We start from the raw sequence: 11,142 nt of genomic DNA on the forward strand, positions 1-11,142 counted from the left end.
TAATAGATGACTGTTTATGGATGTAAATGTTACCCTACCCAAGGGTACTTTTTACTTAAGCAAGCATCAAAGTGTAATGTTCTATTGGTGACAGTTCAGATATAGTCCAAAGAAAAAGGCTAAGGAGTGGGTACAAAAATGTTGTAAAGTACAACAAAGAGTGCCTTCTTTTGCTCATTTGCTGTTTGGGGGTGAATAGGAAAGGAGATTGTGATGATTAAATTGTGGAAGCCCAAATTATTCTGATTCCTACAAATTATTGCCTGAATATCTAGTATATCTTTATCCTCTGATTTTTTTCTCCTATAATTCTTTCCCTTGTCCTCCCCACATATATACCTTGAAGGAAGGAAATATACCAAATCCTGGTTTATGATAAGTTGCATTGTGGTGGTAATTTTTCACTGTAGCAGTACCTACATTTTTTTTTTTTTTTTTAGTTTCTTAATGTGTAGCCTTGTAAAAATCCTTTAAGCTCATGTTATCTCAAATAAACATCCTAAAATGACAAAGCTGCAAGCTAAAAAAACTGAGCCATTATGTATATGATTTCTCTGCCATGCTGTTTAATTTGTCCTGGGATTCAAATGAGACAACATATGGGACTGGGTTTTCTAAAATGTAAAACTCCATAAAACTATCTTTTAGCATTATACATTTCAAAATGGGAAATAGGCTAGTAAAGGAAATAGCATATATTAGAATACCAGGAAGCATGTTTCCAAATGAGTTTTTAAGTGCTAGTATTTCCTACACTTCAGAAATGAGAATACATTTTAGATAAGAGAATTAAGAGTAAAGACAAGCATCACAAGACAAGGATGAAATATATCTGTTTTACATACATTTTTGTTTTCCCACCTTGATGATTCATGAATGAGAAAATGGTGAGAAAGGAAATCTCGTTAGAATCAGTGCATTTCAAACCTCTCTTGCAAATAAAGAAAATTTGGTTCTTTCTTTATAAAGAAAATTATGAAGTTGAAATGTGATCCCCATTCCAGCTCTGCAGTCATTCCAAGTTTTTTTCAACTATTTATTCACATAGTCATTCATTCAGAAAATATTGATTGAGCTCACTATGTGCTGGGCACCATTTCATAATCCCAGGAAACAAAGAGGAAGTCATGTTTTTGGTTCTCAACGACCTATCTAGCAGTCTAGAGGGGATTAACAGGGTTAGTTTTACCATGTGGGAAGTAACAATAGGGGTTTGCATAAGATTTTATCTGAAGACACAGAAGAGGCACTCGATGTGGGGGAGTTTTAGAAGCGGGAATGGGACAGGCCATGAGGAGAGGAGTGATGTGGGCATGGGGACAGAAGAGAGTTGGGCACTTAAGAGCAGTATGGCACTTCAGTAAGGGCTACAGTAGACAGCAATGGGTTGGTAGTGAAGGCCTTGTCTAAATAGCTCAAGAGTTTGGATTTTAGTCTAAGGGCAACCACATACAATTGATAGTTTAACACAGGAGAATGTCATGGGAGTCTTGATAAGATCACTATTTTTTGAAGGGGAAGATGGATTAGAGAAGATAATATTGAAGGCTGGAGATAATATTGAAGGCTAGAGAAGATAATATTGAAGGCTAGGCAGCTGTGGCAACTAGCCAGGCAAAAGATGAAGAAGGCAATAGCAGTGATTTTGGCAGAAACATCTTCAAATACAATACACTTTAATTAACTAAAAAAAATAGAGTAACACATTATTTTCAGAGAAAATGTAACAATAATCCTCAGAATTGTTAAAAATCTAGGAATCCTTGTCATAGAGAATCAAAGCCACACACTCATCTTCACAGTCAACTGAAGAGTGAAAAGTGAATGTATTTGTTATTGTATTTATAGCACATCAGCCCTCTGACAGAAAATTTTTAATTTTTAAAAAATTCCTGAACAGCTAGATTCGTTTGCATACAGTGCCAAGGCTTTATCCTACTGATGTCACAGAAAGCAATGAGATAGGAAGTTCCTGAAACCTCCTTTTGTTCAATTCTTTCATTAAAGATAAGAAAACTGAGAGCCCAAGGTGAAACCTTTTGCAGGAGGCGACACACCTCAGTAATGGCAGTGCTGAGACTGGAATCCAGATGCCTAACCTGGAAGGCAGGGCCCTTTTCACTGCACTGTAAGAGCTTCCCAAGAAAGGCATCTAAATAAATCAATGGGATGTGGATGACTATTGAAAAGAGGAAAATTTTTCAAAACTATAAAAAGCATTTTAAAAAGCCAAACACCTGCTTTATTATTAGAAGCTGGTCATTTTTCCAGATTAACTGATGGGAAAATCCATGCCAATATCAGCAGCTACTCTTCACATACTCACTTTCCAAAAATAATTTTGGACTCTAGTCTGGCTTCATGGCACCAGTATCCAAGTACATGTGATTTATGTTGTTTTACTTTCTTATTTAAAAAATTGAAAACAGAACTATCAGTTTATTTAGGATTAGCAAGAGACTTTCATTTCATGAGGAAGATGAAGTATGACAGGTTTGTGAACAATTCATTGTGTATACTGTTCATCAAATGATAGAAAAATTTATAGGGAACCAGTTTAAGTGCTGAGAAAACAAATTACCAATCCCATAATTTTTCACAAATATGTTCCTGAATAAGCAATAACTCATTTTTTTTTTCTATTATGGGGTTTTAACAAGGTTTAAAAAGGTTCTTTATTGATTAATTTTGTATTTAATATAATAAAAACAATGAACACATTATGGGTTTTTAGAAAGTTTATTATAGAGACTCATCGCCTACTTGCCCCACCCCTGAAGAAAAGAACTAACATGTTTGCACATGAAACCTGGATCACTTGGTACAGAATTTCAGTCTATGAAATAAAATAGCTAATGGCAAGTCTCAGTAAAAATTCATTTTGACAGTAATCAATGCTATTCAGAAATAAGGAAGTCATATATCTCACTTGTTAAAAGTTAATAGGTTTTGTTATATGACTATTTGTATTTATTTTGGCTTTAAAACTTGTCAATAGCTATTTGGAAAGATATGATTTATTTAAGCTTATGATTTATTTAAATACATATTTTATTAATCAAATACTTTTAGCCAATCAACAGATCCAAATATTAAAAAAAAAAAAAACAACACTTCAAATACATAGTTGTATTGTTTATAGTATAACTGTAGTCATGAGACTGACCTTTTTAACTAACATAATAAAATCTATATAGTCAAAAGAGTGGTAATGTTTTAAGGTAATGATCATGAGAATCTTTTCTAATTTTGAAGTCTCTTTTGTAGCTATCTTCAAAAGGATAGGAATTTTATAATTTAATCATTTGTTTACTTTGGCCCCAATAGTATTCCAGTTCAGTCATCCTTTATATTCACTAGTCCTAGTAATTTGGAAAAGTAAAATTAATATTCACTGAATGAAGATTTATCATCTATGAAGATGTTCAGAGGAATGTTAATTCAGGTTCTGATAATAATTCTGAAATTTGAGCATTTATAGACTTTTATGATATGTAAATTATAGTAACCACTTATATCATAAACATATGTTGTACATGCCTATCATTTTGGATAATGAGATTTTTAAAAGAATAGTGACATAACATTGAATAGGACTTTACAGTTCAAAAATGATAAGAATAATTTTATACTAACAAAATCCATATCAGATAACATCTTCAAAGTCTGTATCTGTTACTCTTTAACTTATATATATGGAACTCAATAGCATGGGCCCAACAACTGACAACTTTCCTATAAGTCTTTCTCCATGAATCACTGTAGTTGAAATAGTACTTAAGTGTCAAAAATAGTCTTTATGTGGAGTGTTATTAAATAGCACCAGTATTACTTGAAGGTAAAATGAGATATTAACAGGAATGCAGAATACAGGTTTAATTTCTAACTATAAGAGAGAAAGCATCTCCTAGATGAAATACCATTTAGATCTGGATTATTTTTAAGGTCACAGCCAGAAAAACCTAAGTCAGAAAACCTTTCAGGATTTTGGTTAGAAAATTTAAAAAGAAAAATCTTATATATCGCTCTTTTATATTCTATTCCCAAAGAAGATATTTATGCTTACATAATCAAGACAGTGCAATCTCACCAATGAAGTTCCCCAGGAAAGATACATTTAATCATTCTATATATTAGTTCAATAAGATAATATAATAAAAGTACTTGAAAGCAATCCGATTAGAGCAACATTTACAGTAAGTACAAAATATACAGTAAAATGCAACATCTTATTAAATAGACCTGCAGGTTAACAATATCTTATTTAAAGGAACAGATGTTCATGAATCTATTTTCACATTTATTTGTTTTATTATATTTGATATCTATTACCACTGCATGGTTTTGTTATTATAATTCCTAGGACCTTTTTTTTTTCTGTACATATTTTTCCCGTAAATATTGCCATGATTTTTTCTGCAAAGGTAATTTTAAAAGTATTACTCTCAGAGTAAAAAAATAAGAAATCGCATATTATTTATGAGCAGTTGTGACAAAACTATTATAGTGTTTAAGAAGTGTCCCTTGATCTTTATAAATTCATCATTATGAAATGTATACTTTTTTACTAAAGCAAAAACTGTCTGCCTTTAACATTAAGTGTTGCCAACCTACTGTTTAATTCGGGCTATAAAGTTTGTTATGAAATCCTTGGCTATTAATTAGAAAAGGATTATTTGAAAAGATCTGCCAATAAACATTTCTGAAAGTGGTTGCTTATCTTAAAAATTTGCTCGATTAGAACAATTGGGAAATGAACAGAACAGTAGTGCTTTTACATTAAAACAACACAGAAGTATTACAGTATCCAAATCTCTAGACCTGGGGTCCAAGTGTTCAGTCGTGGCTTAGTTGCAAGCTGACAGAAGAGAAGCTGCGTCCTACACTTGTGCACAATGGGGCAATGACAACATCTGTTATGCTCTTCCATATTGTCTGCACTGAAGGCAGGACCATTAGGCAGGTCTTTACAAAAGGCATTATAATCCTGGAATGGAGGAAAAGATTTGTGTAAGGATTATTGATGTTACCAAATAAGGCCACTGACTCTTGCACATGCTTTGAAAGATACAATAATGGCCTAATTTACCTAAATTTGGTCGAACATTTAAAACAGGTAAATGAATAGTGACCCACATAGTGATAGAATGCACAGACATATGTTGTTTAAAAAAATAAACAGGCATGTAGATGACAAATACCAGTACTCTTTCTATTGGTGGCATGCTGTCTGAATCAGTAAAACAAAAAATAAATAAAACGGTAAATATATCTACCTGATCGCTGCCCCTAAACATTAACCTGCTTAATTCTTCATTTTTCCCTGAGGTTCTATTTCCTGGTAGCCTTTCCTGTTTCCTCACTCCACTTCCCTACCCCTTCATCCAGGCTGGGTTGGAGACTCCTTTTTTGTGCTTCTAAAGTACTAAAATAAAATTTCTTAATCCTCAAATTTACCAAAGGATATCATAAGTAGATGGCTATATTTCTGTCTTTCCTACTAGAATCGGAGCTCCTTAAGTGAGGACATCCTTGACCTTTATTAAACGTTTGAGCTGAAGTGAATTTAGCATTCTGTCACACTTAATATTACTAATTTTTCATAGTCATTACAAAGAGCTGTGTGGTAGAGTTAAAAGAACCCTGCAAATACTTTGACAGAACCCTGTCAAAACTCTTAGACAAAACAAAACAAACAACCTAGACTATCCTGAAATTATTTTTTCTATGTCTTTTCTTAAGATAACTGCAAACGTGCATATTCTTCATGCTGATTAATTTTCTATGTAATCCTCTGAATAATGCTCTCTGTTGTAGTAGTGCTATTTGAGCACAAAAGTATCTTTGAACACTCAGGAATTGCTGGGAGCCTCAATGGAATTTTTATTATTATCTGGATGGGCACAAGGAAGTAAGGTTGATTTTCTTGATTTGCTATTAAAATGTGACTTAAATAAAGGTCTGTTGTGCTTAGTCAAAAGTGAAAGGAAGACCAGGCAAATGTGTGATTGAGATATTTTTAGAATACTGAATTATTCATACTGACTGTCTATACACTTATATTTATCTCGTGTTTTGTTCTAAGTGCTAAAGACTTAAAGAAATTTTTAAAGAAAATTAATTACTGGGTGTTTCAAAGCTAAACAGTTGAATGGAAACCAGAATGATGACAACTTTTGACTTCTTATCCCATTATGTTTCTCACTTGATTTGTGGCCCTGGGCATATCACTACAAATTAAAGTATGAACAGGAGCTCTTATGATTGGCTATAGGGATTAACATTTATTATATACCCTTGGAATGTCTTTATGATGCTACTATTATAATGTATATATGATGCCATCATGTATAAATAGAACAATCTGAAATCAGAATATATAGTGAAAACAATTAAAACAATCTCAAATTGATGTACTCTAAGACTAAACTTTAAATCAGAAAGTTTCCTAACCAAATCTACTTCACTGAGAGTACAATATACTTTCCACTCTTCCTTAGGCTAAGACATTTTCTTTCCCCATAACTTCTTAGATCTCCATGTCCTAAAAGGGAATTAAGCGGACAAAGTGGACTTTCTAGTTCAGCAAAGTATAGTTGCTCACATTTGAGACTTAAGTTGATAGGATGTGGTGAACTCATTTTAATTTAATTTTATTTAAATCTATTTTATTTAAATTTATTTTAATTTCATTTTAATTTTCTTTAAGTTGTTGTTCTCTCACTGTGGGTCAGAAGATACAATGATCCAAACACTTCGTAAAGAAATCTTATAATTTATAAGATTATACATTCCTCCATTGAATAACAAAGCGTTTAGGACAGAGACTTTTATTTAGCTTTGTATTAACTATAGTATCATGCAGATTGCATTGTCATTAGCAATTTGCTATATTAAATACTTCTTCTAAAAGTGAAAGTGCTACCACTATATTTCTATAAGTTGGACAATCTATCTGAATTGCATCCCAACAAAAACAAGGGGTAAGGGAGCTCCAGGCACATTTCTTTGATATGATCCCCTTATGACCAATAATCTGCTGTTGCTTAAAGGTGGCTATCTCAATCTGAATGTGGTATGGTATCAATACAATCCACTGGTCCCTAATGACCTGTACTTCTGACCTAGGATCCGATATCACCAGATTGAGCTCCAGGTGTTTTTCTTGTTATTTGTTTGTTTAAAGAATCTAAAATCAGATCCACGGTGAGGAAGTGATGTGGTTTGAATATCTATTGCTGCATACTTTCATCGCTTTGGCCACCAATCTCTTTATAATAAACAACCCCTATTCCCTGCCAAAAGAAAAAAGAAAGAAAAGGAAGTGAAACAGAAGAAAGGCTTACTCAAATAGATTTGTTCTGTAAGACCTCTCCTTGGTCTGGTCTTATCATGTCATGGGAATGTAATCTATTAATGATAAATCTATTTTATCAAGTTAGTTTTATAAACTAACTTTTTAACCATTTTTGTTTGAAGTTACTCCTCTACTTGCAATCACAGCTGCCTGATGATGAATGGGTGATGGCTAAATATTAATGTTCCACATGAATGTAATTTGAAAAGCAAGCTGAGGTTAAAGAATACATTTTATGTGACTGAAAAAGAAATGATTTGATGATTCATCATTGGAAGCACCACATACAAAAAACACCTTCCATTTTCAGGAGAGCCAGCTGAAGAGAAGCATTGTTGGGTAATTATAGCTTTACTTATAGCTTTCCACTATTTAGTAAATGAAAACCATTTTGTTTTCAATTCCTCAGCAAGTGCTTTAGGAAAGCCCAGCTCTGTTGATTATAAATATGGCACTCTATACTTCCAAATAGCTTCATAGCCAACATTTCACAATATGCTATGTGGTTACTCAGTGTGTCACATTTTTGAAAGAGGTTAGATGACTGGCTTCAGTTCATTAGGAATCCAGAGTTTATGTGCTGGCTGAGGCCTCTTTTTAAAAATCCATATGCTAATGTCAGAATATGAGCTAACTATACATCTGGCCTTTGTGAATCTGCTTATGTATAAAGGCAAAGATTTTCATCCTCTTCCAGTCTTGTGGCACTCTCAATATATTTTAGTTGTTGTCAATCTTTAGTGATCAAATTAAATAGTTGTTTTTTGTCCTTTACTTATTTGGTGAATTTTTATGTACCCTTTAAAAGACTTTTTAGATGCACCTGGGTGGCTCAGTTGGTTGAGTGTCTGACTCTTGATTTTGGCTCAGGTTATGATCTCATGGTTTATGGGTCCAAGCCTACTTTGGGCTCCCTGCTCACAGCAAGGAACCTGCTTGGGATTCTCTCTCTCCTTCTCCCTCTGCGTCTCCCCTGCTTGCACAAACTCTCTCTCTTTCTCTCAAAATGAATAATAAAATAAACTTAAGAAAAACCCCTCTTTTTAGACTCGTTTCTCTCTACATACACTTCCTAGTGCCTCCCCCTTCCTCAACAGATTTACCAGAGTTTTCCTCAGCATCTACTTCTATACTTAGCCAGTTGCCCTGATATGCTAGGAGTAAATTGAGGGCAGATACTACATCTGTCTTACTCATCCTGGGCCCAGTGCCCAGCACAAACCAAGCATTTAGTAAATTTATTTGGTTGAGCTAACTAGCTAGCTAAGTGACTAAAGGATATTGATTTACAAGGTAAAAGGGAATTGAGAATAATTTCTTAACTTTTAACAATGGACACAACAAGTGTTAGGGTGTGGCAATACCATATGAAGTGATTAAGAAAGACACCAAGGCATTTTAGGATTATACATGTCACCAGGATTGCCCTAAAGCACAAGCTTGACAACTGTGGCAATACTCCAGGGTGACCAGAGTGTTCTTTCTCTCAGGATAAAGTGAATACCTTTTAATATAATAACAACACAACTTCTTGGTAAATATAAAAGTTTCCTTCAAAAAAATTTTAACGCTTAAAATATTCTTCAAGGTTTTATGATGCATTTTGAGTGTGAATAAATTTACTCAAAACATCTTACCAATGCCCAGCAGGTTTCTATACTTACTTTCCCTTGAAGTTGATGCCACTCTCCATGTCTCATAGGCAGAAAAGTAATTTGGAGGACTTCTCATTTCATTATCCTATGCAGCTTGAGTTTTCATTCATTTGTGCTGAGGGCCCCTCACAATTGCACACACATGGCACCTCCTCTGGTCTCATCCTTGCCATTTGCTAGTGGCAGGATTGGAGCAGCCCTCCATAGCACTGCTTAGCCAGGTCTGATATCCCTGTTCAGTTATACTGTCACTGGCATTCTGCTCAGAGATCACTTTTGTTTTACCCCAAGCACAGGTGGTGACTGAATAAAAGGTGATGAAAGAAATAAGAGCCTAGCCCAGAACCACTGGCACAAGTCCTAACTCAGCCCTATAAGAGAACAACTTGTGGCAGGAAGCATGGCCTCCAGGTCTCCACCTCCAGTCAGCTGGGCCTTTATTAACATCGGAAGGAAAATCACACCCGAGGACAGAGGAACATTACTTCTGTTTAAACTCCTAACCCAACCAACCTGTGATTCTAAAGAAAGCATACGCCCTACCAGATCTCCCAGTTCTTGCTACTGTGTGGGTGAACTGATGAACCTTCTTGCAAGCTGGCCTGGGAGAAGGGGAGTGCAGGGGGCAGGTGGCAAAGAACATTCCTACTTTCAGAAAGTTGGTCCACCCCTGTGTGCCCTTTCTCACCAGATGTGTAGACAGCTGAGGGTGGCAAAGAGAATTCCTGCAGCGAAGGCCAGGGGGATAGCCAGGAACAGTGTCAGGAACTTGTATATCACGTATTTGCTGATTTCAAAGAGGGCATGGCTGCAGATCCACACTTTGTCAAAGGAGTGCGTAGACACCGGCTCTGCAATCACATCCTCGAAGCCCACCTGCAGAGGCAAGACACAGGGATCCCGAACTGTCACCAACCTGCGCCCCCCCTCCTCCCCCCGGGGAACCAGGGGTGCTCGGGTGCGAGAAGCGGGCTGGGCTGCCTATCTTCTCAGGGTCAAGTTGGGCGAACAGGAATTTGGCTAAGAATTCCTGGTTACACAAGCGACCCCGAGGCATGTGGATTCTGGGTCCCGGACCCCGCAGGGCTGACCCAGTGGCGAGGGTGGAGGGTGGGATCCGGGCTAGCGTAAAGGGGGAGCACCAGCGCCCCCAGGCCGTGGCGCGGCCCAGGTTACGGCCCGCCCCTGTTTTTCACCTTGAGGTTCGAGTTGAGACGGTGGGGATCCCGGTCGGAGCCCGAGTCCGCGAACTTATCCGGGTCAGCGTAGTCGACGCCGCTGTGGCGGCTGTAGGAGTCGTCGTCCATGAAGAGCTGGACGTCTGCTTTCTCCGTCTCCAGCCCCATCGTGGCGCTCGGTGCGCGGCGGCTGCAGCCGGCCCGGCGCGGCCTCCCCTTCCCGTCGCGCCCCGCCCCGCCCTGCCTCGCCTCGCCTCGCCTCGCCTCTCCCGGCGCGGCCCGGGCGGCGGCCGCTTCCCGCTGCCGGCTACCGCTCCCGGCCGGGACCCGACCCGAGCCCCGCCCTGCGGCCGGGCCCGAGGGGCGGGAACCGGACGCAGCCGGAGAGGTGGTTCCCGCCCCGCGACTCCCGCCGCCACTTTCTGGCCAGGTCCCCGTCTGTCCCCGGCCCGGCGCCATCCCAACAGGCACATTCCGGCCCTGCACAGGCGGGAGAAGCGTGCTCCGGGCACCAGGACCCGTATTCCCGCCACAGAGGGGCCGGAGGGCTCCCGGGTCTCATCGCTTGATGCCTAGAACTGTGATCCTTAAGAGCTGGCAGGTTATTCTGGGATGGTGCACTTACTGCTGGGAGACAGCTAGGTGGTTAGGAGCGCCGGTATAGAAGCACAAGATCTGTCTTCTCCCTGCTCTACCATTTACCATGTGTGCTCGGGACCTCAGCTACCTCCTTGTGAAATGGGAGGAGTCGTTGCTGCTTCACAGAGTTACTGAGAATTAAATTCCCGTCAAACTCTTACGTGGTCTCTAACACACAGTTATGACACTCCTGATTGCCAGGCAATCCCACAAGTGCTAGAGGATCCAGCAAGTGCATCAGCTATGCATCTATCCCGGCGCCCACAGAATGTGTGAGCCTGTTGGAGGCAAGGTGAGGAAATGGAGTTGGTTT

General features: G+C 38.2%; 1 protein-coding gene across 2 annotated transcripts; it reads right to left on the reverse strand.

Annotated features, from left to right (window-relative positions):
- Positions 1-2,723: 2,723 nt before the first annotated feature.
- On the reverse strand, positions 2,724-10,819 carry CAV2 (caveolin 2). 2 transcript variants are annotated; one of them, XM_040472177.1, is made up of 3 exons: positions 10,209-10,819; positions 9,701-9,888; positions 2,724-4,987 (listed from the first exon to the last, which is right to left on the reverse strand). In XM_040472177.1, exons 1-3 carry the CDS (start codon positions 10,647-10,649, stop codon positions 4,837-4,839), a joined length of 780 nt encoding a protein of 259 aa, XP_040328111.1. In that variant the 5' UTR covers positions 10,650-10,819; the 3' UTR covers positions 2,724-4,836. The 2 variants fall into 2 exon arrangements, with proteins under 2 accessions (XP_040328111.1, XP_040328112.1); XM_040472178.1 differs by lacking the exon at positions 9,701-9,888 and having other exon boundaries at positions 10,209-10,473.
- Between the last annotated feature and the right edge of the window lie 323 nt (positions 10,820-11,142).

This window comes from Herpailurus yagouaroundi, unplaced genomic scaffold, assembly GCF_014898765.1.
Source record: "Herpailurus yagouaroundi ecotype Mexico unplaced genomic scaffold, PumYag 100, whole genome shotgun sequence".
Taxonomy (NCBI): Eukaryota; Metazoa; Chordata; class Mammalia; order Carnivora; family Felidae; genus Herpailurus; species Herpailurus yagouaroundi.

Bases quoted from the DNA above. Each gene is read 5' to 3' on its own strand.
- CAV2 (XM_040472177.1), bottom strand. From the start codon at position 10,649: ATGGCGCCGGGCCGGGGACAGACGGGGACCTGGCCAGAAAGTGGCGGC. The intron at 9,889-10,208 runs GTGAAAAACAGG...TTGCCTCTGCAG, and splicing joins GTCTCAACTCGAACCTCAAG to GTGGGCTTCGAGGATGTGAT. The intron at 4,988-9,700 runs GTGAGAAAGGGC...CCTCCATTCCAG, and splicing joins CTCAGCTGTCTACACATCTG to GATTATAATGCCTTTTGTAA.